The sequence below is a fragment of the Corella eumyota genome, chromosome 4 (assembly GCF_963082875.1).
Source record: "Corella eumyota chromosome 4, kaCorEumy4.1, whole genome shotgun sequence".
Lineage (NCBI taxonomy): Eukaryota > Metazoa > Chordata > Ascidiacea > Phlebobranchia > Corellidae > Corella > Corella eumyota.
The window spans coordinates 2,680,111-2,707,307 of NC_137493.1; the positions used below are offsets into that span (position 1 = coordinate 2,680,111).

The 27,197-nt window shown below is 34.9% G+C and overlaps 4 protein-coding genes and 1 pseudogene across 4 annotated transcripts; 1 reads left to right on the forward strand and 4 right to left on the reverse strand.

The window, feature by feature from the left end:
* Window positions 1-1,532: 1,532 nt before the first annotated feature.
* LOC145750548 (tubulin alpha chain, testis-specific) lies at window positions 1,533-3,948 on the forward strand. Its single transcript, XM_082566608.1, has 6 exons — window positions 1,533-1,536; window positions 2,301-2,523; window positions 2,592-2,893; window positions 2,960-3,457; window positions 3,545-3,738; window positions 3,813-3,948. The coding sequence occupies exons 1-6, from the start codon at window positions 1,534-1,536 to the stop codon at window positions 3,946-3,948; spliced, it is 1,356 nt and encodes a 451-aa protein (XP_082422734.1). The 5' UTR covers window position 1,533.
* Window positions 3,949-4,216: 268 nt separating this feature from the next.
* On the reverse strand, window positions 4,217-6,090 carry LOC145751443 (tubulin alpha chain, testis-specific-like). The gene is made up of 6 exons (XM_082567584.1): window positions 5,850-6,090; window positions 5,678-5,782; window positions 5,381-5,577; window positions 4,800-5,297; window positions 4,548-4,741; window positions 4,217-4,478 (listed from the first exon to the last, which is right to left on the reverse strand). The coding sequence occupies exons 1-6, from the start codon at window positions 6,028-6,030 to the stop codon at window positions 4,352-4,354; spliced, it is 1,302 nt and encodes a 433-aa protein (XP_082423710.1). The 5' UTR covers window positions 6,031-6,090; the 3' UTR covers window positions 4,217-4,351.
* An 811-nt stretch (window positions 6,091-6,901) lies between these two features.
* On the reverse strand, window positions 6,902-9,559 carry LOC145751441 (tubulin alpha chain, testis-specific-like). The gene is made up of 7 exons (XM_082567583.1): window positions 9,414-9,559; window positions 8,661-8,883; window positions 8,477-8,581; window positions 8,176-8,372; window positions 7,610-8,107; window positions 7,335-7,528; window positions 6,902-7,262 (listed from the first exon to the last, which is right to left on the reverse strand). Exons 1-7 carry the CDS (start codon window positions 9,414-9,416, stop codon window positions 7,130-7,132), a joined length of 1,353 nt encoding a protein of 450 aa, XP_082423709.1. The 5' UTR covers window positions 9,417-9,559; the 3' UTR covers window positions 6,902-7,129.
* Window positions 9,560-10,750: 1,191 nt separating this feature from the next.
* On the reverse strand, window positions 10,751-15,672 carry LOC145749859 (cilia- and flagella-associated protein 45-like). Its single transcript, XM_082565739.1, has 12 exons — window positions 15,536-15,672; window positions 15,286-15,408; window positions 14,955-15,082; window positions 14,428-14,572; window positions 14,085-14,255; window positions 13,557-13,735; window positions 12,917-13,045; window positions 12,568-12,715; window positions 12,253-12,393; window positions 11,814-11,980; window positions 11,405-11,600; window positions 10,751-11,005 (listed from the first exon to the last, which is right to left on the reverse strand). Exons 1-12 carry the CDS (start codon window positions 15,536-15,538, stop codon window positions 10,901-10,903), a joined length of 1,635 nt encoding a protein of 544 aa, XP_082421865.1. The 5' UTR covers window positions 15,539-15,672; the 3' UTR covers window positions 10,751-10,900.
* A 310-nt stretch (window positions 15,673-15,982) lies between these two features.
* LOC145749847 (serine palmitoyltransferase 2 pseudogene) lies at window positions 15,983-18,112 on the reverse strand (annotated as a pseudogene).
* Window positions 18,113-27,197: the final 9,085 nt, after the last annotated feature.

Genomic DNA, 27,197 nt, shown 5'->3' on the forward strand with positions numbered 1-27,197 from the left:
ATATGTAGGATAGCTAACTGTAATTTCTACGTTAATATTTCCAGCGATTTTAATTAAAAGCAAAGACCAACGAAATCATGGTAAGTTAGTAACAAGCTAAGGCCTAAGCGAGTATGTAGGATAGCTAACTGTAATTTCAAGCGATTTATTTCCTCGTTTTTAATTAAAAGCAAAGACCAACGAAATCATGGTAAGTTAGTAACCAGCTAAGTCCTAAGCTAGGGGTCCCTCTAAATAGGCTGCGTGCAATGTGTGTAATTAGTGTAATGGAGGTAAAAATGTAAATTTATTATTAGTTTATTAGTAAACAAGACTAGATGGGTGAATGGCCAGTGTGTACAATTACACACTGTCTGACAGTGTCCGTTGACAAAATACTGAATATACAAAAAGAAAATTACTTTTATTTAAGCTGACTTGATTTAAATTACTGAAAACCATTAAAATAAGCTTATAACCAATGCAAGACTGTGCAATTCGGAAATGTTTAAATATTCAAATTTAAAGTTTGGGGAGACAAAGTTATTTTTGTTCTGGTTTTGTTAAACTGGCAGGGGGTAACAACAGTTACCCCACCTAGGTCTCAAGTTGCCTGTGAAAGTTAAGATATTATAGATTTTTATTTGCCTAGTAATTGCGCTGCTGATTAAGTGTTGGCATTTAAAGAAGTCAGGTTGGACAAAATTAACTTTTTATTTTTTTGTTTGACTTTGTGCACAACTCTGCAAACAGACTATTTGTTGTATGTTTTTGACTCTGTCAGTATGTGCCCAACCAAAAACGTGTGCAGACACATACTGTGTATTTTGTTAGTTTGTCACTCAACTGACAATGTGTGTAATTGTCAGATTGTGCATACAGATTATTTACCCATCAAGTAAAGTTTAAGTGCCTTATAACATTGTTCTGCTAATTATTCAGTAAAAAAATTGATAATATGACGATTAATTTTCTTTATATAATGTTAGAAAGACGACGAGTTTTGTCACAATGCGTCATATTTTAACAACGCATTTGCTTCTGATGCCTAAAACCGCACGCTTTTAAATTAACTTTTTATAAGTTTTAGTTGATAAACAACCTCTTCTTGCACATTAATTATTTAAAAAAATCCATTTATTGTTTATTATTCTTTTAAATACTATCCGGAATACTGATCATAAATAACGGGATAAAATTTAACGCGGTAATTAAAATTCCAATGCCCCGCTGTTTTAGAGGAAAATCTTCGTGTTGAGGTGTCCATTGGCCGAAATGTCTGGTTACCGTTTTAATACATTTATTTTTACCGTTATTACACTGATTGCACACATTGCACACAGCCTATTTAGAGGCACCCCTAAGCGAGTATGTAGGATAGCTAACTGTAATTTCAAGCGATTTATTTCCTCGTTTTTAATTAAAAGCAAAGACAAACGAAATCATGGTAAGTTAGTAACAAGCTAAGGCCTAAGCGAGTATGTAGGATAGCTAACTGTAATTGCAAGCGATTTATTTCCTCGTTTTTAATTAAAAGCAAAGACAAACGAAATCATGGTATGTTAGTAACAAGCTAAGGTCTAAGCGAGTATGTAGGATAGCTAACTGTCACTTCTGCGTTAATATTTCAAACGATTTATTTTTTGTTTTTATTAAAAGCCACAAGCTCAAGCCTAAGCAAGCATGTACTATAGCTGAGCAATGCGTATGTAAGATTGAAAAATGCGGCTAAGTTTTAAAATGCGGCTAAGGACTGTCGGTGTGTAAGTTACCTACTAAAACACATCTGAGTCTAACGATAGCTAACTTAAGCAACACATAGTTTAGTTAAGCAAATTTGGTTAACGTTTTTAAATATTCGCCCGGCCTGTGGACTGGCTTCAACAAAACTTTAAATGTCTAGCGCGTCTGAGTCAAACCTTTATAGTTTTGAAAGTCTGGCCTGGTAAAATACGCCAACTTTGTCTGTTTTAGAAACTGAATGATATTTAATAAGTTTTTCAGCTGAAAACAACCAAGCCAGACCTACTTGACTGAGAATTGTTGATGTCTGTCGAAGTCTACGCCTAAGAAACGCCTTAACTTATATGATTATATACTTAGGGCTGCATATAACAGGCAAACTCTTTTTTTTGAAGTTTTTAAGCGCTCACGCTTCTACTTTTTTTGCGCAACAAGGTGTCTTGCCTTTTTTTAATTGCGCAATTTTTTCGTTATACACAAATTCCAGAGGCCTTTAGACTTAAATAGTTTTATAGTTATGTTTTATAGTAGGTAAACGGAAAAATTAAAAAATAATTTTTGACATTATTTTATTTTAGCGTGAATGTATCTCAATCCATGTCGGCCAAGCTGGTGTCCAGATCGGAAATGCTTGCTGGGAGTTGTACTGTCTCGAGCATGGCATCCAACCTGACGGCCAGATGCCAAGTGACAAGACTATCGGAGGAGGAGACGACTCTTTCAACACCTTCTTTAGCGAAACTGGAGCGGGAAAACACGTCCCAAGAGCCGTTTTCGTCGATCTTGAGCCAACTGTTGTTGGTAAGAATTTATAACTTCGGTTTTTGTAACTTTAAAAACTTGACATTAACCTGAATTTTCGTTTTTAGATGAGGTTCGAACCGGTACCTACCGACAATTGTTCCACCCCGAACAATTGATCACAGGAAAGGAGGATGCAGCCAACAACTACGCTCGTGGTCACTACACCATCGGGAAAGAAATTGTTGACCTTGTCTTGGACAGAATCCGAAAGCTTGCTGACCAGTGCACCGGGCTTCAGGGATTCCTGATCTTCCACTCCTTCGGAGGAGGAACCGGATCTGGGTTTGCATCCCTTCTCATGGAACGTCTGTCTGTCGATTACGGAAAGAAATCGAAGTTGGAATTTGCGATCTACCCATCACCACAAGTATGTTTATATACCTTTTCTTTGCGATATTTTGTGCCTTATTAATTTAAATTAATTGATCTTCAGATTTCCACTGCAGTTGTCGAGCCATACAACTCGATTTTGACCACCCATACTACCCTTGAGCACTCTGACTGTGCTTTCATGGTCGACAACGAGGCTATCTACGATATTTGCCGCCGAAACCTCGACATCGAGCGACCAACCTACACCAATTTGAATCGTCTTATTGGTCAGATCGTTTCGTCCATCACCGCTTCATTGAGATTCGATGGTGCTCTTAACGTTGATTTGACCGAGTTCCAGACTAACTTGGTGCCATACCCGCGTATTCACTTTCCATTGGTCACCTACGCACCAGTTATTTCAGCTGAGAAGGCTTACCACGAGCAACTTTCCGTGGCTGAGATTACCAACGCTTGCTTCGAGCCAGCCAACCAGATGGTTAAGTGCGATCCTCGTCACGGCAAGTACATGGCTTGCTGCATGTTGTACCGTGGTGACGTAGTCCCCAAAGATGTTAACGCTGCCATTGCAACCATCAAGACCAAACGAACCATTCAGGTAAATATACTGAATATTTAAACAAAATTTTGGTACTTTTTTGTTTTTAGCCATGTTATGTTATTTAAATCATATTTTTTCTTGTAGTTCGTCGATTGGTGCCCAACTGGATTCAAGGTCGGAATTAACTACCAGCCACCAACTGTTGTTCCAGGAGGCGATCTTGCCAAGGTCCAACGAGCTGTGTGCATGTTGAGTAACACCACCGCCATTGCTGAGGCTTGGGCTCGTTTAGATCATAAGTTCGATCTCATGTACGCCAAACGTGCCTTCGTCCATTGGTGAGTATTCAAACCTAATCGAGAACATAATTTAATGACGTCATAACTTTTTCAACAACATATTTTATTGACAGGTATGTCGGCGAAGGAATGGAAGAAGGCGAATTTTCCGAAGCTCGTGAGGATCTTGCTGCTCTGGAGAAGGATTACGAGGAAGTTGGAGTCGATTCCATCGAGGGCGAGGCAGAGGAAGCCGAAGATGAATATTAAATATGAAAATAAAAGCGTTCTTTCATAAAACTGTCTAATAAAAAATAATTCGAAACAAAATTGTTATTCTACATTTCTATTGGCGTATTTATTTAATAATATGATACTTTACTGTCTTAACCGAGAAAAATTGTGACGTAATTGTCCAAAATAGGGTTGGTGACGTCATATCACGTTTTGGTTATGACCCAACCTAATTTCCTAAAACTCTTCTTGAGCTTATGAAAAGAAGTACGTCAAATGTATTTTTGTATAGTAATACATATTTAATTGAGAATATTTTAAGTTAAACACGTACGTGCATATTAAGCCAAGTTCATATATAAAAAGGTAAACAATACAAAACCTTTACGAAGTTATGTGTTATCATCCAGTTTTACAACAACAAACATAATAAGACGTTTCAATATTCGTCTTTTTCCGTTTCTTCTACGGTATCGCATCCAACTTCCTCGTAATCTTTCTCCAGAGCAGCAAGATCCTCACGAGCTTCGGAGAATTCGCCTTCTTCCATTCCTTCGCCAACATACCTGTCAATCAAAAAGGTTTATAATTCTGACGTCATTACAGTACATCGAAAATTTGATTTTAATACTTACCAGTGGACAAAAGCACGCTTAGAGTACATAAGATCAAACTTATGATCCAAACGAGCCCAAGCCTCAGCTATGGCGGTGGTGTTGCTCAACATGCACACAGCTCGCTGGACTTTGGCAAGGTCACCTCCTGGAACAACAGTTGGTGGCTGGTAGTTGATTCCGACCTTGAATCCAGTTGGGCACCAATCGACAAACTACATAAAATGATTTAATTAAATCAAAAGTTGTATTTCAATTAAAAGGTATATATACTTGAATGGTACGTTTTGTCTTGATTTTTGCAATAGCATCGTTGACATCCTTGGGAACTACGTCACCACGGTACAGCATGCAACAAGCCATGTACTTGCCGTGACGAGGATCGCACTTGACCATCTGCTTAGTTGGCTCGAAACAAGCGTTGGTGATCTCCGCAACGGAAATTTGCTCATGGTAAGCCTTTTCCGCTGAAATAACTGGTGCATAGGTGACCAATGGGAAATGAATACGCGGGTATGGCACCAAGTTAGTCTGGAACTCGGCCAAATCAACGTTAAGTGACCCATCGAATCTCAACGAAGCGGTAATAGACGAAACAATCTGACCAATCAAACGGTTCAAATTCTTGTAAGTAGGTTGATATACATCCAAACTTTTGTGGCAAATATCGTAGATAGCCTCATTGTCAACCATGAAAGCACAGTCAGAGTGCTCAAGGGTAGTATGGGTGGTCAATATCGCGTTGTATGGCTCGACAACAGCAGTTGAGATCTCAAGAAAAATAATCAGTAAAAAATATTTATTTAATTGTTAAAAATACGATCCTTAATATTTAAAATAAATGATAAGTTTACCTGCGGTGCTGGATAGATAGCAAACTCAAGTTTAGATTTCTTTCCGTATTGAATAGAAAGGCGTTCCATGAGAAGTGAAGCAAACCCGGAACCGGTTCCTCCCCCGAATGAGTGGAAGATCAGGAATCCCTGTAGCCCAGTGCATTGTTCAGTAAGCTTTCGCGTCCGGTCAATTACACGTTCAAGGTGCTCCCTGCCTTTAAAAAGCAGCATAATATGATTATACAGGATAACATTTGTATGTTTAGTATAAAAAACATATTACCTGTGGTTTGTTTTTGTATGCAACTTGCTTACCGATAGTGTAGTGACCACGGGCGTAATTGTTAGCTGAATCTTCTTTACCTGTAATCAATTGTTCGGGGTGGAACAGTTTTCGATAGGGACCGGTTCTTATTTCGTCTAAAAATAAAAAAGATATTAATTGATTGCAATACCGTAACGTAGGCTACATTTTGTAAGATCATACCAACAACGGTTGGCTCGAAATCGATAAAAACGGCTCTCGGGACGTGTTTTCCCGATCCAGTTTCGCTGAAAAAGGTGTTGAAAGAGTCGTCTCCTCCTCCGATAGTCTTGTCACTTGGCATCTGGCCGTCAGGTTGGATGCCATGCTCGAGACAGTACAACTCCCAGCAAGAATTACCCATTTGAACTCCGGCTTGGCCGACATGGATTGAGATACATTCACGCTAAAAATACAACAATTTATTAAGTTTAAATATTTTTATGCTATAGCTATAGGCTGCAAACAAACAGTCTAAAATCACTTCAAACGGAAATGATTTAATGCTCATATGTGTCAGTTTCTGCGTTAACGTTGAATCAAAGTTGCCCGAGCAAATTTAATAAATGCACAAGCCTCGGTTTCTATGGTAAGCGCTCGATTTTTGTTATTACAATTTTTGTTTTGACAGTTTTGAAATAACTGTTTTAGACATTTGAAAATAATGCAAACAACCAATTTATCTAAATTATTTAACTAAGATTATCACAAAAAAGTTTTTTAATTTAGTTGCAATTACCAGTTATTATAACAGAACTCAATGACATTTTATTTAATACCTAAAACAAGTTATCTACAGAAAAATTTTTAAATTTTTTATATTTACCAAATATTATCACGCATACATATATTTTATTAAACACTTTTTACCATAATTTTAATTTAGTTACAGTTTAGTCCTGAAGAACAATCCGCGATAACTGCAAGTCTACAACAACTTTACGAAGAGTTAAACTACTGACTAAAAAAAACTGACTCCAGTAGTTGGCTTATATAGCACCAGGTTAAATTGCAGTACATACCTATTGTGTGATTAGTCACCACCATATTTTTACGTTAAAAATAGAACGACACTGGCGCAGGTTGTCGGTCACATGGCCTGCAGTTAAACAAATTTGCTTTTCGATGTTGTCAGGAATCGAAGAATATGATTTTTGACAAAATTATGGTATTATATGACTTTTTGTTGTTGTTAGGTTTGGGGCTAATAAATACTATGAAAACAAACTCCAATATAGTCAAACAAAAATGTTTTATTTAAAATTTCCACACGTGCTTGGAAAACAAATTTGTGTTATTTTAATTGTGTTAAAATTCTGAGGTGGTTTTAATTATTTTTATTAACAAGTGAAAAACGTTTAAACACCAGCAAAAACAAAATGTTACAATTTACGGTGTTTTATTTGTTTTCTGTTTCAAACAACAAACATGCATATTTACAACAACGAGGTTGATAAGAAGATTTAATATTCTTCTTCCTCTTCCGCATCATCGTCTACGGAATCGACTCCAACTTCTTCGTAATCTTTTTCAAGAGCAGCAAGATCTTCACGAGCTTCGGAAAACTCGCCTTCTTCCATTCCCTCGCCAACATACCTGTCAATCAAATATGTTGTTAAAAGTTATGACGTCACTAAAATATGTTGCAAATTAGGTTTAAATAGTTACCAATGGACGAAAGCACGCTTGGCATACATGAGATCAAACTTATGATCCAAACGAGCCCAAGCCTCAGCAATGGCGGTTGTGTTGCTTAACATGCACACAGCTCGTTGGACTTTGGCAAGATCGCCTCCCGGAACAACAGTTGGTGGCTGGTAGTTGATTCCTACCTTGAATCCAGTTGGGCACCAATCGACAAACTACAAAAAAACATGATTTAAATAACATTGCTGAATATTAATATATACCAAAAAATAAATTAAAATATTCAGTATATTTACCTGAATGGTTCGTTTGGTCTTGATGGTTGCAATGGCAGCGTTGACGTCCTTGGGAACTACGTCACCACGGTACAACATGCAACAAGCCATGTACTTGCCGTGACGAGGATCGCACTTGACCATCTGGTTAGCTGGCTCGAAGCAAGCATTGGTGATCTCAGCCACGGAAAGTTGCTCATGGTAAGCCTTCTCAGCTGAAATAACTGGTGCATAGGTGACCAATGGAAAATGAATACGCGGGTATGGCACCAAATTGGTTTGAAACTCGGTCAAATCAACGTTAAGAGCACCATCGAATCTTAATGAAGCGGTGATGGATGAAACGATTTGACCAATAAGACGATTCAAATTGGTGTACGACGGTCGTTCAACATCCAAATTACGGCGGCAAATATCGTAGATAGCCTCGTTGTCAACCATGAAAGCACAGTCAGAGTGCTCAAGGGTAGTATGAGTAGTCAAGATTGAATTGTAAGGCTCAACAACAGCAGTGGAGATCTGAATATCAGAATATATAAGTAAAAATATGTTTTAACAAACAATGCAAAAATGGGCAAAAATTTTACCTGCGGAGCTGGGTAAATAGCAAACTCAAGCTTAGATTTTTTTCCGTAATCAACGGAGAGTCTCTCCATAAGAAGAGAGGTAAACCCAGATCCGGTTCCTCCTCCGAAAGAGTGGAAGATCAGGAATCCCTGAAGCCCCGTACACTGGTCGGATAACTTTCGGATTCGGTCTAATACAGAGTCAACATGCTCTTTGCCTGTTACATAAAACAACGTAAGAAGTGTTAAAAAAATCGTTAGTAGTTAAATATATGTCATGGCGCTGTGTTGGTGGTTAAGTGTTTGTAACTACTTTGCTTACCAACTGTGTAGTGACCACGGGCGTAGTTGTTAGCTGCATCTTCTTTTCCTGTAATCATTTGTTCGGGATGGAACAGTTGTCGGTAGGTACCGGTTCTTATTTCGTCTGTCCATAAAAATTAAATTATTTTTAAACAAAGTAAACTTATATCGTGAAAAATATTTAACTAAACATTTTAACTTACCAACAACCGATGGCTCTAAATCGACAAAAACGGCTCTTGGGACGTGCTTTCCAGCTCCAGTTTCGCTAAAGAAGGTGTTGAAAGAGTCGTCTCCTCCTCCGATGGTCTTGTCACTTGGCATCTGGCCGTCAGGTTGGATGCCATGCTCGAGGCAGTACAACTCCCAACAAGCATTTCCCATTTGAACTCCGGCTTGGCCGACATGGATCGAGATACATTCACGCTGTATTACAAAAATTTACAAGGTTTATATTTTTAAATGATTAAAGATCTATTTGTATACGTATATTCAACTAACAGTTTAAAACACACTTTAAATAATGATTAAACATTCATATGTCAAATGTTTATCTGGTCTACGTCAAATTTAAGCCACGTTTAAGCGATTGCACAACCCTGTTAGAACCATCAGACTTTCGACTTCCTGAATAATGAATTGAGAATAACGTAATAGTTATACCTAATTCTAATATAATTTGTTTTCGTTATTCGTACAGTACGTATGTCGCACAAATAATTATTACAACTCATGTGACTACCTAAACCAAGTTAAACAACAGTTGTTCACTGTTTAACTCTATCATAACAACTGTTTTGTAGCACATTTTAACTAATAACCAACACACCAAAGATATATTACAACAATTAAAACACTCTAGAAAACATCAAACAGTCAAAGGTAAAATGTATTATTTCTTAACATTTATTATTATCATTATTATGTATTAATTATTATGTTAAACACTGACTTACCATAATTTTGTAGTTAAAATTCAGTATTGAAAATGAATTCGCGAAGACTGCAGGTCTATAACAACTTTACGTGAAGTTAAACCGCTGACTGATATTATAAAACTTCACTACAGCAGTCAGCTTATATAGCACCACGTCAAATGACGTCACAGAACTGTGGCCTGATTGGCTGACAGGGAATTTTTGAGTTGAAAAAGGCGCGCTAGCCTCGGGGAAGGCAGACGCGATGCGGTTGGTCACGTGACCTGCAGTAGGCGCACGTGTTATTTGATGCCTTTCCGAATTGCTGTTCATGAATAATTGAAATATCCGGTATTGGGGAAAATTACAATACTGTGCTTAACGAAAAACAAGTCCAAAATATAGTCAGTCTTGTTTTTAGACATTGAACTTGTGATTTAATTTTTTTTTATTTGGGTATAGCATTTTTTGTTTTCATATTAGTTTGGAAATTTTTATTTATAATAATTCCCAAATGATCCAAATATTTCGGAAACCGATATTTTAAAATTTATTACAAACTCTCCAGGGGAAATTATTAAGCTAATATTTCGTTACGGGATATTTTTCACACACCTATAAAATTAACAGAAATATATTTAGTATCACCAATAGCGCAATAAAAGAGGTTAAAACAAATTTCATAGTTTAAAACATTGTAAATTTTGAATATTTTAAAATTTATATTCTCTTACTAATTTTAAACCAATTTTATTTAGCGTGTTGGTGTTATATTTTCAATTAAGTATAGCTTTTAAATTTGCCTTTCAGCCAAATTCAACTTTATTAAGCTAAAGGTACACCTCATATTCGTGGCTTTTTATTCGACAAACCTAGCAATTATTTAAACAACATATACATGTTTAAAAGGGCCGAATAAGATTAATGTCTTAGATGCATATTGTTTGGATGACTATTAAAAATTGGTGATAACGCTATAACATGAACTACAAATTAAATTTTATATCGATTCTAAAATAAAACCCGCATTAATTATTTAGTCAAATTGTGCCATCTGGGTTTAAATTATTGATCATGTTTAAATTAAAGTGTTCGTTCGTCACACTTTTAAGATAATCTCACGTTCGAAGTACACCGAAAACAAACGGTTTAATATTTAAATAAAGTATTAAAAAAACTGATACAAGGAAAATTCGGTAAAACTTAAATCCGTTTAAAATAAAAAAACTGCTGTTTGTAGTGCGGGGGTAAATTTTCGCAGACATTTTTTAGTTGCATTCATATTACGACAATTTAAAATACAGCCTGTCAGGTGGGAAATCAACTTGTAGTTATAATTAACTTATTTCTCATAATAACAATTAGATATTAGCACCTACATTTAAACTTCTATATTTTGTTCCCTACACGAGAACAGTTACGTGTTAAAAAAAGGAACGCTAGCACAGTCGAATATAAAACAAACAAGAACGTAACAAAATATATTTATATGTAAAGCATTGTGAAAATGTAGAAACCTTGATAAGTTAAACAGCGAATTTTTGTGGACCAGTAATACGACGTTCGACTTCAGCACAATATTTTGCTGGTACACCAGCCTTGCGAAGTTGCTCTAACTTCTTCTTTTTAACCTGGTACACAAAATTTTTATTAAGTTTATTTACTATTTAACTACAATATAGTGCTTAGTCATTTTTTACATTTGTTTATCCTTGATGTCGGAAGGTAGACTTCACAACATAGAGTAACTTCAGTTACCTCGACCCAGTCTCAAGTTGCCTATGGCAGTTTGGGATATTTTTGAATATATGAGCCCGATAATTAAGCTGCTAATTAAGTGTTATCTAAGCAGGGGTTCGTAACATTTATAACGTCTTACTCAGGAGCGCTACACCATAAAAGCAGTGGGGATCGAACCTAGAAACTTACGAAGTGATTCCAAGTGTTCTGGCCATTACACCACGATACCAGGTTTAGGTTAAAAACCAAAAACATTGTGAAAATTGTTAAAAATTTGTTCATTTATTTACCTGATCAAGTCGAAGTCTCCTCTGCCTTGCCTCCTCTTCCATTCTGATCCCCTCTTCGAAGAACGCGTTCCTCTCAGCAATCTTCAAGCTCTCCTTGTCAACAATTTGCTTTCTGACGTCATCAGCATGTAACAATCGTTCTTTTAAAGCTTCGTCTTCCTTTGTTTTGTCCTTTTCTAAAAGACGTTGTTGTTCCCTTAAAAAATAGAAAAAAATAATTAAGAATATGTTTTAATTAACTTTAGTGGTTAAATGCTTATTTTCAGCAAGAATTCAAAAAGAAAGTGATTTATATCGTAGGTTTTTTATACTAAAAGCATAAAGGCAACTTTAAACTTGGTTAATAACAGTTAAAATAATAAAAAATTATAACTGTTTTTACACTCAGACAAAATGAATAAAAACTTACTTGAGAACTCTCTCGAATTCGAGTCTCTCTCTTTGTGCTTGAACAGCCATGAAATGTTCCTTGGATTGAATTTGCTCGGTTCTAGCAACCTTCATTACAGCATCAGCTTGTGATTTTTTCTGTGCCTCCATTTGCTCTTTACGACGCCATTCCCTTTCAGCTTGTTCCTATTTTGATAGATTTTATTTAAAACGTTAAATTGGTTTTGGACCGATAGCCAAAAAAAGTTTTTAAAGAAAAAAAATGTTAAATGGGATAAAGTTATATTGAGCCGTTACCCTAAATTATAATACTTTAAATTGTTTAAATTTTATCACTTTTTGGGCCAATAGCCGATTTATAAAAACTTTTATCTATTTAGCATATATTATCATATTGTCTTTATAACTAATAATAGTTATATTATTGTATCAGGGTAATGTAGCAAACATTATTTTACCTGATTTCTCTTAGCTCTGAGAGCATCTTGTTCAGCTTGGTGATCTCTTGCTCTCTCTTGAAGAGCACGAAGTCTTCCAACCTCTCTCTCCTTCTCCTTTCTCACTCTTTCCTGCTCTTCTTCATACTCTGCCTCTCTCTCCTATAGAAATTAGCAACAAATATAATTTAAAATCCAACAAAAAATATAACATTAAATTAATTAAAAATATATACTTAACACTTTGAAATTTTACAGCCATGACTGGAGTTATTAAATTTAAGCTACAACAATGGGCCAAAAATTTTGTTTTAAAGATATTTACAGTTGACATACCGCTTTTTGTTTCATGTATTCAATAACTTTCTTTTCAGCCAATTTTTCCTGTGCAGTTCTCAGTTCTTTTTGTCTTTGATGTTCCGTGTTAATTAAATCAATTTCTTCCTGCATTTTAATTTGCTCTTGATGCTTCCTACCTAACTCCCTAAGGAACACAAATATTTAAATACATTACAATGTAACCTTTATATAAACTATAAAAATATAATAAGGTATGGTTTAAATCTTGTTAGAATAAATCCATATAACAGTAGCTAAAATTAAACCACAGTACTTTTAATTTCTTTCTGAAGTATGTTAACCACTAGGAGTTTACTATAATTTTATTAAATAAATAGACACTTACTCAAGATCTTCCATTTGAAGTTTCTCGAGATATTTAAGCATTTGATGTGACTCCTGATCCTTCTTTTCTTGCTCCAACATCCGATCTTGTGCATTTTGTTCGATCTGCTTCATTATCTGCACTGCTCCACTGAAATATAAAGTAAAAAATTAAAAAAAAAAGATTAATAAGACAACATCAAAACCAATTTATAAATATATACACAAATATTTTTTGTTGTTGTTTAAAGTAACATCTAATCAATGAAATTTAAATATCGATTTTTATATCAAAATACAAATAGAAGCCTAAATAAATAACCACACACTTTCCAGATGGTTTTAAGATAAAAAAAATATTCTTATCCAAACACATAAACAAATTAAATACCAGTACAAAAACAATGGCTTTCTACTAATTTGACTATCACAATTTTAATTTTTAAGAAATATTTTAAACTAAAGTCTTCTAGTTAATGCCAGATATTTTTCCAAATACTATGAAATAAAAGAAAATACCATTCTACTACAGTATGTTTAAAGCCTACTTATATTTCATGGCATTAATTTCGAAATCTATTCCAACATAGTTTCAAATTCCAGTCTTATTTTTATATATATTTGCTCATGTAAAAATCTATTAAAACAATCAAGTAACTTACGCATATCTTTGATGTTTTCTGAGCTCTTCAATTTGTTCCTGAGTAGAGATTGCGTTGACTCGATCAATCTCCATCATTGTGTCCAATCTCTTCTCCTCCGTTTCAGTTTCAGTTCGAACCTCTTTCTTTTCCAAGATCTGAGCATCCCGGATGGCATGACATTTCGCATTCAAGATCAACTAAAAATTAAATTTAAATTTGTTAATTTATTTTTAAAAACTTGTTGATTGTATATACTGTCTATTTTGATATATTTTTTAAATCTCAATGTGGGAAGGTCAACTTAACTTAACGACCTAATCATAGAGTAACAACACCGAAACCCAGTCTTGAGTTGACTTTGGCAGTTTGAGATATTGTAGAATATATTTGCCTAATAAGTAATCTGCTAATTAAGTATAGGCTCAGCAGGGGTTTATACTGTTTATATTACCCTACGCTACAGCAGGAAAGCAGTGGGGATTAAACGAAGGACATCTTTAACAATAAGATAAATATAATTGACTTTTTGTTAACAAATTTACAAACCTCATTGATATGTTTCACTTCATCTTCCTGCTCCATTCTTTGAGCGTTTGCTTTCTCGAGTAAATATTCCGCCTTTTCTTTCGCTTCTTCTTCCAGCTCACTCAACTTCTCATTCTGTTTTCGCTTCAACTCTCTTTGTTTCATATCATCCTTGCGCTTCTGTGCTGCTTCCTACAATAAAGTCATAAATTGTTATTGTTTTTAAATTTTCAATAATGGCAATTACTTTTAAAGTGGAAAAAACTTATAAAGATTATAATAAACACATACAGTTTAAATTGTATTTAAAGCAGGCATAAGTACTTTATCTAGGCATTGTCTAAAAAACTCTAAATAACTTTACCATTGCTGAATCTTTTTCTAGTTTGGTCATCTCATAATCCCTCTGTATTTCCTCTTTAGTTCTAACATGTGAGGCACGAGCGATTCTGCCAAATTTTTGGGGTTGTAAAACAACAGTGAGGCCAGATGGGTCAGTCCCTGGAACACTTAAAAAAATAAATTTAATTTTTACATTTTCTAAATAAATATTTTTGCATTGTTGACATCTCAAAAATCCAAAAGATGGGCACCAAATCGTTAATATAAAAAGGTAAATTTTGCATTAAAATTTAACTTTTTCAATAACTTCATTATCAGACCTGCAATTTTTTTTAAATTGTGCTTCTGTTAATGTGCGTCTGTTAATTCAATTTTTTTACAAGAAACCATGCTAAGATAGAGACATATATCATGGTTTACTGGGGACAAAGGTATTTTTTAATTAACTGTGCCCACCTATACAAAAAGCTCTAGTAATTCTGACTTCTACCAAAATCATTAAATTATTACCACATAAAAAAAGTTTAAGTATTAACCCTTGAAACTTACACAACATTTCTGATCAGATCTTTTGTGATAACTTGAATAGTTTCAGGTTTTCTTGCTTTTCCTCTTAAACCACTTCTTCTTGGGGCAATCGCGACCCTTTCTTCAGGTTCAGGAGCCACTTGTTTAGTCTATTAAAGTTTTACAGGTTATAATGTGTATAAATATAAAATAAAAGCTATATATAGTTAAGTAACATCTGACCATGATAACTGTCAGACTGCATAAAAAATTTAACTTTAAAATTTGTGGACCAAAAAGTATCTAATAAAGTTATGATAAAAATTTGTTAACTCAGATTTTTTAAAGTTAAAAACCCTAAAATCTGTCTCACCTTAGCAGGACTTGCAAACAAAGATTCATCGACGTTTGATTGTTTTGATTTGGTTCGATATCGTTTTGAATATTTCGAATTTACACTTCCAGAAGAAGATACAGATGCTACACGACTTCCAGGCTGAAGATAAAATCAGATTATGTTAGTTTCTTGAACAAATTAGCCCCAAAACCCAACAGCGTAACTAAGACAAACTGGCAGAAAACGGCCGATTTAAAAATAAATATTTGTTAAACTTACGACTCACCATCTTAGCAATTTAAAGATGTTGGAACTAATGTAAGTATAATTAACTAAAGCCTAAACGCTCTATCCAATAAAAAAAACAATAAAATTTACTAATTTAAGCAACTTAATTTAATCCCAACAACAAACAAAACGTTCGCTGTCGTAAATAAAACATTCGAGTTTTCGTTGCTGGGCAACATAAATAAAGAAAAATCTGCGCCACCCTGCGCTCTATATTAATCATGTCATTTATCCTCAATATCAAATAAACGTTTTCCATTCGAATTCGGCAATTTAAACACTTTGTTTTTTCTAGGAATTTTTTAGATTTTAATATAATTAACATTTTAAAATACGTGAACACGTTTCTAACACCTGCTACAACGTAATATGACCTTTTATAACTTCCCCAGTTTTATTGCTTAAGTAACTTTGAAACAATAACCTTTTTAGCAACAAAACGTAAATCAAAATAACAAAAACACGTTATTTGATGACTTACATTAATCATTTTATTAATGAGGCAAAAATTAAATATTTAATCATATTAAACGAATATAAATTAAACTGCATCTAGGCTACAGTACTAAGAAAAATACAAAAAGTTACGTTAGATTAATAATTGTTAAAATAATAGGCAATATTGGTATAATACGCAAACGATAATGCAATAAAAATCATTTTCACAATGCACAAATTGTTTAAACAAAAGATTTGAAGCTGAATAAATATTCGAATTTAAGAGAAAATTTTAAATATGCGTAAGCTATTAATGTAGCACCCGTTCTTTAACATAAAACTTAATTAAATTCGCATTGGCACGAATTTAACGGCAAGTCAACAACGACCCTTCTACTTGGCTTGTTTTTACTGATATATCTTGCATGCGAATACTCTTAAACCGAAAATATCGTTCTACAGTTTCTTGTATTGCACAATACAACAATACATATGTAGTATTAAAACCAAGTCTTTTTAGATTTTGCATCGATAGAATAGTTACAACGATAAATAGCTGAAATGTCACGGATTGCTTCCAAAGCGTCGTTGATTTGCTCCTCTGTCAGTGCTGCCGACATGCAGTATCGAACTCGGGACTCTACGATCGGCGTAGCTGGAAATCCGACTGCAACGACCGCGAAACCTCTGGCTAACATCTCCCTGCTAAATCCTGACACTTTACTGGGTTGATACATCATCGCTGGTACAACGGGCGAATCATCATTCCCGTATACAATATTTCCTATTTTCTTTAGTCCTTGTCTGAACATTTTACAATTTCTTGCCAACTGCTGGATCCTCTGTTTGCCTTCATCAGTTGTGGCAATAATATTAAGACTTGTGATGATTTGTTCACATACAGGAGGGGACATTGAAGTCGCGTAACACGCAGAATGAGAATTACTTCTTAGGTGTTCAACCAAGTCGCGCTTACCAGCGATATAACCACCAGCAGCGCCAAAACTTTTGGTAAACGTACCCATCATGACGTCAACTTCTCGCGGATGAATACCAAAGTATTCGGTAACCCCGCGACCTCTATGACCCAGCGCGCCAATGCTGTGTGCTTCGTCCAGGAACAAGTAAGCCTTGTATTTCTTTTTAAGTGCTACGACATCTGGCAGGTTAATAATAGAACCTTCCATGCTGTAAACTCCTTCTACAATAATCAGGATTTTCTTGAAAGGTCGTCGAGTTTTAGGCTGTCCATACAAAACAGCATCTTTGAGCTTTTTCTCTAAGTCCACCATGTTGTTGTGCTTAAAAATTCTTACTTTTGCACCGGATAGTCGGCAACCTAATACTAATGAAGCGTGGTTTAGTTCGTCACTCAATATCAAACAACCCTTTTGCACAAGACATGGTATGTTCATTGAGTTAGTGGCAAAACCCATTCCAAACGTTAAACAAGCGTCTACGTCTAGATATTCCGCCATAGTTTTCTCTAATTTTTGGTGTATATCCAGCGTACCAACTTCTTTTCTGGAGCTGCACACACCGACTCCATATTCATGCACTTTATCTATAGCAGCATTCGCACAGGTGCCGTTGTTTTCAGCAAACCCTAAGTAGTTGTAAGAACCCAAGTTAACAACATCTTTCAGTGTTTTGCCAGTGTAATCAAATTCCCAACCGGATTTTCGAAACTTTCGTTCCATAATGTCAATTTTGGGACCGGGTACACTGCATATAGGTCGGTTAAACACATCTTGAACCCTGTTGAACATATTTCTTGTGAAAAAACTTTCGAAACTTGCATAAAGTGGAACAAAATCTTTCATATCGCTCGACTCAGTTGCCGAGTTCGTTTTTTCGATTCCACATTTGCGTAGAAAGTCCCTTAAAAAGCCAAACAAGGTGAGTAATCCATAATTCATGTAAGTTATAACGGCAATGAGAATCGGTGTAGGCTCAAAGCGTTCGATTATTTTCTTCACTTTAGTTTGATACGAATTACCATTGTTGGAATGTCCATTGCTAGTTATGGAATGATTTCCATTTTGCTTAGATGTTCTATTCCTTAAACAATTTCCATTAACATGAGCCATTGTTAAAATATAATTAGATTAATAATAACCTGTTTTAAAACAAAATAATTGCTTATAGTTATTGCTGCAAACATTGGCCTACTTATAAGTACGTCTAAAAATAGTTTAAATTATAAGTCTCGCATACTCTATACTGACCAGGTCTGCCTATATTGCCAGGGGCTTATACACATTCCAATGATTTTATAAATGATGTAACGTATTGACCAAGCAGTATAAACATTTACTATTTTATCGGAACATAGCTTAATGATTACCTAAATGGCAACCTGTTTTCGTCTAGGTATGGATTATATTAACTAGCCAACTGTAAAAGCCTGCCATGCATATATGTCTTGTTTATTAATACTATAAATCAAAACAGTCTAGACCAAAAATATTAACAAATTGGTCTTAAATTACAATACGATTTTAACAGTTCTACTTTCTACAGTTTCCTACCAAATTTTATCATCACAACGTCTGTTTGAAATTTTTAAATTTCTTTTTTACAGCGTTTGGAAAATTGAAACCACCACGCCCTGAGGCTTATAGTAATATAAAAGTGTAAGGAAACATTGCTTACTTAGTTTTATAACTATCACAACAAAAGGTTACCGGTAGCTGCTAGTTAAAACCATTGAACCATTCGCCCTCATTTACTTAATACTGTAACCAAACTATTTATTAGCATCGTATGCTAAGGTTTTAAGGCCTGCATATGCTTCTAGCAAACATCTTTAAGTATGTTTAGTTTCCTGGTTAAGGTAATACGAGTAACAGTATGTTACGGCTATTTTACTGCTACTAAGGAAACAATTACGTAATCACTCATATCAAATAAACGCCCACTAAATGCTGACTTATATTATCAACTAAATATTTCTTGCCCATTTAAATTACCTTAACCTTTAACTGATTAAAATAGTTCTGTTAGAAAGCCTAGCGGCGCGTGACTTCGCTAACTTTAAACTGTGTAAATTCCACACAATTTTAAATCTAAAACTGTAAATGTTAATTAAGCAGTTTACGTATTCTACATATTATATTAATCTGATTTTACTAAAAACTCAGCTGATTTTACTAAAAACTCTATTTAAACGAAAACGCATTTATTAATTTTCTAAGCGTGAAAACTCGACATGTAATATTTTCAAACGAACTGATCACGCCATTGTTGCGTGGTTGCCCTGATACAATAGAATTCAAACAGATTAGGTTTGCTCTACAACGCTAGCTAGCTTAGAAATTAATCTTGTTGTGAAACAACTGTATTCATCGTATAATCTTTCATTATTCTTTAAAAACTAAAGTTTAGCGTAGCAACCCTTTGTACAGTAGCATCATATAAGTAAAAACACTCTACAATCCGAAATACAGTCTAGAAAATAAGTGCCACACTACATAACAGTCTGCCTTACATTTTTGTACACATGACTATTAGATTATAGCCCGGAGACTAGCTAACAGTCGCCAATACATCATACAATATAACGTCATTCTGTACACATTTGCAAACTACGTATTTAAACATGCTCATCGTCTAACAAATTGGTTTACAGTTATTTTGACAAGTCGCATTAAATACCGATTAGAACTGTTTACCTAAACACGATTCAAAAAACAAAACACTATTCGAGCAAGCCATGATTTCCTGCATAATAGGCACACCACATGACTGTGACGTCATAAGCGAAACGGAAACACTTAGCCTGAGCGTATTACGTAGCTTACTGAATTATTTACAACGAAAAATGTTGTGGTGCAATTTCGCAGAAAGGAATTCGATTAAAACTGGGTTTATTACAACGCCAAGTCTAGTATTTTAACACAAAGCGATAATTGGGCAATTATTTAACATAAAACCCCATTCAAAACAAACATTACGCGCTTTGTACAACAACTTATTTTCTCTTTTTTACCATATGACCTTTTTGCTATCTTTACTGATAATTTATGTGTTTACCAACTTATACTGAGCCTAGGTCCACATAACCTAGTTAAGTAAATTAAAAAATCATGTCATAACTTATAAATTCAATCTCATGGTGGTTATTATTACGTTAGAATAACTGTGTGTAACATTATAACGACCTTTAGACCTCACCTTACCTGAAACTTTATTTTCACATTAAAGAAAAACAAACTAGCCCGATATCAACTTGCATTTCTATTTCTGAAATAATTTTTGATATTTAAAAATATAAATTGAGAATCAAACCTTTACTGTCAAATGTTGATTATAAAAAACAATTAAATATTTATATAATTATCCATCTAGACACAAGAAAAAAAGTTGCGCATGTTTTTATGTAAAAAAACAATATTTAAACAATAAGCTCTTTGAACAGTTTGTTAAGAGCTGATATAAAGTCTAAAAATAGCCCAAATTTTTTTATTATCAAAGCTGTATATTTACTGGAATTTCAAACGTTTTAAATCGTTAAATTTATTGCTCAAAATATTTAAGGGCTTTTGTGATTGTTAAATGATGTAATGTTTAATGACACAGCTTTAACAAATAACATTAAATTTAAAGTATTAATACACTAGGTGTCCTACTTTCTAAAATTTGGCGCCAAGTTACAAAGTTTACCCAAATGCGCAAATAAAAAAAACTTGAAAACATTTGTGTTATTTTTAAATATAAATTCAAAAATATAATCATGCCAATAGTTTAATATTTTAAAACTCTATGTACAAAAATATAAACAACACTAAAAGAAGTCTCTATCAAATTATACTACATGAAATGGATCAAATAAAAAACCGTAACCCCACTCATTTAGAATTCACATAATACTTTGACAGCAATTTAATTTAATTTTTACTCAAATACTGGGATTCAACTTTACCAAACAACGTTAAAAAGGGAAAAATGAAAAAAAAAAAAATAATAAATTATTGGCCCAAAACGAGTGAGCAACCCCCTCTAAAAATTCGAGATAATCTTACTGAAAAAAGTTTATAACATTTATATTCAAAAATAATTAAATGAAGTGCTTAAAGGGTTAATTTAAATAAAATTAAAAGGCCAGTCTTTGGACTGAAAATTTTAAGTTTAATTTTTAATTACTTAATTACAAGTAACTCGACCTTTTTTACTTTTTTTAATGCTAATAGCTATCGATATAATTAGTTTATATCCATAAAAAAACATTAATAATAGTACATTTTTAAGAATTTGAAATAAAGAATACCTTAAATAAAATATCACGAGTTGCTTGAACAGTAGAACTTTTTTTCCACTATTGTGTATGGACAAATAATAATGTAGAAATTAATTAGAACAAACAGAAGTAGTTTTGTGATCACAAAGAAACATTTTTTTAAAAACCCAAAATCGGAATATTTAATTTATCCCCACTACTCTACGATACTTATCTACTTTGAAAGCAGTAATGTTACAACCCCATTGTGTCACTAAATAAGTATTTATGTCAATAAAAAACAGCATATGAAATTTTGTAAAACCAAATTTAATGAAAACGATTAATAATAAATATCAAAATGGTGCAAAAAAAATATTGGTAAAAACATAAATAATATCAACAACTGAAAGAAATACGAAAAAAATATTGGTAAAAACATAAATATTATCAACAACAAAAAAGAATGCATTAAAATATAGATAAAAACATAAAAAATATCAACAACTAAAAAAATATTGGTATAAAAGTTAAATGATATCAACAGAAAAGAAAACGAAAAAATAAGGCTAAAAAAATTAAATAATATAAATAACAGAAAAAAATACGAAAAAAATAAGGCTAAAACATAAATAATATCGACAACAGAAAAGAATACGAAAAAAATAAGGCTAAAAAAATTAAATAATGGTGACGACAAAAAAGTATACGAAAAAATATTGGTAAAATCATAAATAGTATTGACAACAGAAAAGAATTTGAAAAAATATTGGTAAAATCACAAATAATATCAACAACAGAAAAGAATATAAAAAAAATAAGGCTAAAAACATTAATGATATCGACAACGGAAAAAAATACGAAAAAAATAAGGCTAAAACATAAATAATATCGACAACAGAAAAAGAATACATAAAAATTAGGCTAAAAAACATAAATAATATCGACAACAGAAAAGAATACAAAAAAATATTGGTAAAAACATAAATAGTATTGACAACAGAAAAGAATTTGAAAAAATATTGGTAAAATCATAAATAATATCAACAACAGAAAAGAATATGAAAAAATAAGGCTAAAAACATTAATGATATTGACAACAGAAAAGTATACAAAAAAATATTGGTAAAAAAATAAATGATATCGACAACAAAAAAGAATATGAAAAAATATTGGTAAAATCATAAATAATATCAACAACAGAAAAGAATATGAAAAAATAAGACTAAAAACATTAATGATATCGACAACAGAAAAGAATACGAAAAAATATTGGTAAAAACATAAATAATATCAACAACAGAAAAAAATATGAAAAAATAAGGCTAAAAAAAATAAATGATATTGACAACAGAAAAGAATACAAAAAATATTGGTAAAAAAATAAATGATATCGACAACAAAAAAGAATATGAAAAAATAAGGGTAAAAACATTAATGATATCGACAACAGAAAAGAAAACGAAAAAATAAGGCTGAAAACATAAATAATATCGACAACAGAAAAGAATACGAAAAAATATTGGTAAAATCATAAATAATATCAACAACAGAAAAAAAAACGAAAAAAATAAGGCTAAAAACATAAATAATAGTGAGGACAAAAAAAAAGTCGTATTATCGTAATGTGTTAGCTGTATCATCGTCAAAAAGTAGAAGTAACATTGTTGAAAAGTGGTAGCAACATCATCAAAAAGTGGTAGTAACATTGTCAAAAAGTGGTAGTGACATTGTCGGAAAGTAGTAGTAACATCGTCGAAAAGTGGAAGTAACATCATTAAAAAGTGGTAGTAACATTGTCGATAAGTAGTAGTAACATCGTTGAAAAGTGGTAGCAACATCATCAAAAAGTGGTAGTAACATTGTCAAAAAGTGGTAGTGACATTGTCGGAAAGTAGTAGTAACATCGTCGAAAAGTGGAAGTAACATCATTAAAAAGTGGTAGTAACATTGTCGATAAGTAGTAGTAACATCGTTGAAAAGTGGTAGTCACATCGTTGAAAGGTGGTGGTAACATCGTTGAAAGGTGGTAGTAACATCGAGGAAACTCGTAGTAACATCGTCAAAAAGTGGGAGTAACAACATCTGGGGGGTAGCAACATCATCAGGTGGCAACAAAATCATCGGTAGGCAACAACATCATCATGGGTAGCAACATCATCGGGTGGCAACAAAATCATCGGGAGGCAACAACATCATCATGGGTAGCAACATCAACGGAAAGTGGTAGCAACATCAACGGAAAGTGGTAGCAACATCATCGTCAAGTGGTAGCAAAATTGTCGTAAAGTGGTAGCAACATCGTCGTAAAGTGATAGCAAAATCGTCGTAAAGTTGTAGCAACATCATTGGATAGTGGTAGCAACATCGTCGTAAAGTGGTAGCAACATCATTGGATAGTCGTAGCAAAATCATCGGATAGTGGTAGCAACATCGTCATAAAGTAGTAGCAACATCGTCGTAGAGTGGTACCAACATCATCGAATAGTGGTAGCAACAACATCGGATAATCGTAGCAACATCGTCGTAAAGTGGTAACAACATCATCGGATAGTGGTAGCAACATCATCGGGGGTAGCAATATTATCGGGAGGTAGTGACATCATAGGGGGTAACATCATATTAGGGGGGGGTAGCAACATCATCGGGGCGGGTTAGCACATCATTGAGGGTAGCAACATCATGTGGGGGTATTAACAACATCTGGGGGTAGCAACATCATCGTAAAGTGGTATCAAAATCGTCATAAAGTGGTAGCAACATCATCGGATAGTGGTAGTGCATTATCGGGTAGTAGTGACATTATCAGAAGGTGGTAGTGGCATCATCAGAAGGTGGTAGCAACATCATCGAAATATAGTAGCAACACCATTAGAGGTACCAACAACAACGTGGGGTAGCAAAAAAAATAATTGCGGGATAGCAACATTATTGGGGGGTAGCGACATCATAAGAGAGGGGTAGGAACATCATCGGGAAGGGGTTCGGGAAGGGGTAGCAACATCATCGAGGGGGTTAGCAACATCATCAGGGACGAGTAGCAACATCTTCGAGGAAGGGTAGCAACATCATCGGGGGGAGAGTAGCACATCATTAAGGGTAGGTAGCAACATCATCTGGGGGGGTAATAACAACATCTGGGGGGTAGCAACATCATCGGGTGGCAACAAAATCATCGGGAGGCAACAATATCATCATGGGTAGCAACATCAACGGAAAGTGGTAGCAACATCATCTTAAAGTGGTAGCAAAATTGTCGTGAAGTGGTAGCAACATCGGCGTAAAGTGATAGCAACATCGTCGTAAAGTGGTAGCAACATCATCGTAAAGTGGTAGCAACATTGTCGTAAAGTAGTAGCAACATCATCGAATAGTGGTAGCAACAACATTAGAGTGGTAGAAAAATTATTGAGGGTTAGCGACATCAATGGTGGTAACAATATCATCAGGGAGGGTCAGCAACATCATCGGGGGTAGCAATATTATCGAGAGGTAGCGACATCATAGGGGGTAACAATATCATTAGGAAGGGGTAGCAATATCATCAGGGAGGGGTAGCGACATCATCGAAATATAGTAGCAACACCATTAGAGGTACCAACAATAACGTGGGGTAGCAACTTCACCATAAAGTGGAAAGTGGAAGAAAAATAATTGCGGGATAGCAACATTATTGGGGGTAGCGACATCATAAGGGAGGGGTAGGAACATCATCGGGAAGGGGTAGCAACATCGAGGGGGTTAGCAACATCATCAGGGACGGGTAGCAACATCTTTGAGGAAGGGTAGCAACATCATCGGGGAGAGAGTAGGACATCATTAAGGGTAGGTAGCAACATCATCTGGGGGGGAAGGGGGGGTAGTAACAAGATATGGGGGGTAGCAACATCATCGGGTGGCAACAAAATCATCGGGAGGCAACAACATCATCATGGGTAGCAACATCATCGTAAAGTGGTAGCAAAATTGTCGTAAAGTGGTAGCAAAATTGTCGTAAAGTGGTAGCAACATCGGCGTAAACTGATAGCAACATCATCGTAAAGTGGTAGCAACATCATCGTAAAGTGGTAGCAACATTGTCGTAAAGTAGTAGCAACATCATCGAATAGTGGTAGTAACATCGTCGAATGTAGTAGCAACATCATTAGAGTGGTAGAAAAATTATTGAGGGTTAGCGACATCAATGGGGGTAACAATATCATCAGGGAGGGTCAGCAACAACATCGGGGGTAGCAATATTATCGGGAGGTAGCGACATCATAAGGGGTAACAATATTATCAGGGAGAGGTGGCAACATTATCAGGGAGGGGTAGCAACATCATAAGGGGTAACAATATTATAAGGGAGAGGTAGCAACATTATCAGGGAGGGGTAGCAACATCATCGAGGAGGGGTAGCAACATCATCAGGAAGGGCTATAACATCATCGGGGGTAGCAACATCATCGAAATGTAGTAGCAACATCATTGGAGGTAGCAACCATATTGTGGGGTAGCAACAATATGGTGGGGTAGCAACATAACCATAAGGTGGTAACAATATTTTCAGGGGGTAGCAACATCATGAGGGGGCAACAACATCATTAGAAAGTGGAAGAAAAACTATCGAGAGGTAGCAACATTATTTGGGAGGGGTAGCACATCATCGGGGTAGCAATATTATTTGGGAGGGGTAGCACATCATCAGGGTAGCAATATTATCAGGAGGTAGCGACATCATAAGCGGGGGAGGGCTAGCGTCATCATCGGGGAGGGCTAGCGACATCATCGGGGAGGGCTAGCGACATCATCGGGGAGGGCTAGCGACATCATCGGGGAGGGCTAGCGACATCATCGGGGAGGGCTAGCGACATCATCGGGGAGGGCTAGCGACATCATCGGGGAGGGCTAGCGACATCATCGGGGAGGGCTAGCGACATCATCGGGGAGGACTAGCGACATCATCGGGAAGGGCTAGCGACATCATCAGGAAGGACTAGCGACATCATCGGGAAGGGCTAGCGACATCATCAGGGAGGGCTAGCAACATCATCAGGGAGGGCTAGCAACATCATCAGGGAGGGCTAGCAACATCATCAGGGAGGGCTAGCGACATCATCAGGGAGGGCTAGCAACATCATCGGGGGTAGCAACATCATCGAAATGTAGTAGCAACATCATTAGAGGTAGCAACAATATCGTGGGGTAGCAACATCACTATAATGTGGTAAAAATATTTTCAGGGGGTAGCGACATCATAAGGGGGCAACAACATTATTAAAAAGTGGAAGAAAAATTATCGGGGGTTAGCAACATTATTTGGGACAGGTAGCACATCATCAGATGTAGCAATATTATCGAGGGGGTAGCGACATCATAGGGGGTAACAATATTATCAGAGAGGGGTAACAACATCATCGAGAAGGGGTAGCGACATCATCGAGGAAGGGTGGCGACATCATCGAGGAGGGGTGGCGACAGCATCAGGAAGGGGTAGCAACATCTTCCAGAGGGGGTAGCAACATCATCGGGGGTAGCAACATCGTCATGAACAGGTGCAATATCATCAGAAAGAAATCACGAAATCAACAGGGATTGTTAAGATGGTAGTAGTTTAAGGTTTACTACCAAATGTAATGTTGTTGTTGTTGTTGATAAAACAACAAACGATATTGGGTTTGCTATATTAAAACATCAAGTCAATAGTAAGCGACATTATCAAATACTAACTTTATCAGAGAGTGACATCATCAAAGTGTAACCTAATCCACAACACTGAATTGCATTAAGCACAATGTAGACAAAATGACCTCGGAAAAAATTGAAACAAATTTAATGTTATTTGGTACAATTGTTTAATTTAAAAATATAAAAAATTAATTATTTAGTTAGTTAGTTAGTTAGTTATACCTATTTATTGCATGAATACCAAACTTACATTAAAAAAGGGATAATATTAGGAAGTAATTAAGAAAAATTATTAAAATAAACAAACTAAATCAATATTAATTAAATATTTAATCAA

Excerpts from the sequence above, each read along its gene's own strand:
- LOC145751441 (XM_082567583.1), bottom strand. Across the intron at positions 7,529-7,609 it reads AGACCAAACGAACCATTCAG|TTTGTCGATTGGTGCCCAAC; the intron begins GTAAATATACTG and ends GTTTTTTTGTAG. Across the intron at positions 7,263-7,334 it reads AAGCGTGCTTTCGTCCATTG|GTATGTTGGCGAGGGAATGG; the intron begins GTAACTATTTAA and ends TTTGATTGACAG.
- LOC145749859 (XM_082565739.1), bottom strand. Across the intron at positions 14,256-14,427 it reads TAGAAAAAGATTCAGCAATG|GAAGCAGCACAGAAGCGCAA; the intron begins GTAAAGTTATTT and ends ACTTTATTGTAG. Across the intron at positions 13,736-14,084 it reads AAGTGAAACATATCAATGAG|TTGATCTTGAATGCGAAATG; the intron begins GTTTGTAAATTT and ends TTTAATTTTTAG.
- LOC145751443 (XM_082567584.1), bottom strand. The coding sequence starts at position 6,030 with ATGGGTAATTCTTGCTGGGAGTTGTACTGTCTCGAGCATGGCATCCAA. Across the intron at positions 5,783-5,849 it reads TTTCGAGCCAACCGTTGTTG|ACGAAATAAGAACCGGTCCC; the intron begins GTATGATCTTAC and ends TTTTATTTTTAG. Across the intron at positions 5,298-5,380 it reads CTATCTATCCAGCACCGCAG|ATCTCAACTGCTGTTGTCGA; the intron begins GTAAACTTATCA and ends ATTTTTCTTGAG.
- LOC145750548 (XM_082566608.1), top strand. Across the intron at positions 2,524-2,591 it reads TCTTGAGCCAACTGTTGTTG|ATGAGGTTCGAACCGGTACC; the intron begins GTAAGAATTTAT and ends TTTCGTTTTTAG. Across the intron at positions 3,458-3,544 it reads AGACCAAACGAACCATTCAG|TTCGTCGATTGGTGCCCAAC; the intron begins GTAAATATACTG and ends TTTTTCTTGTAG.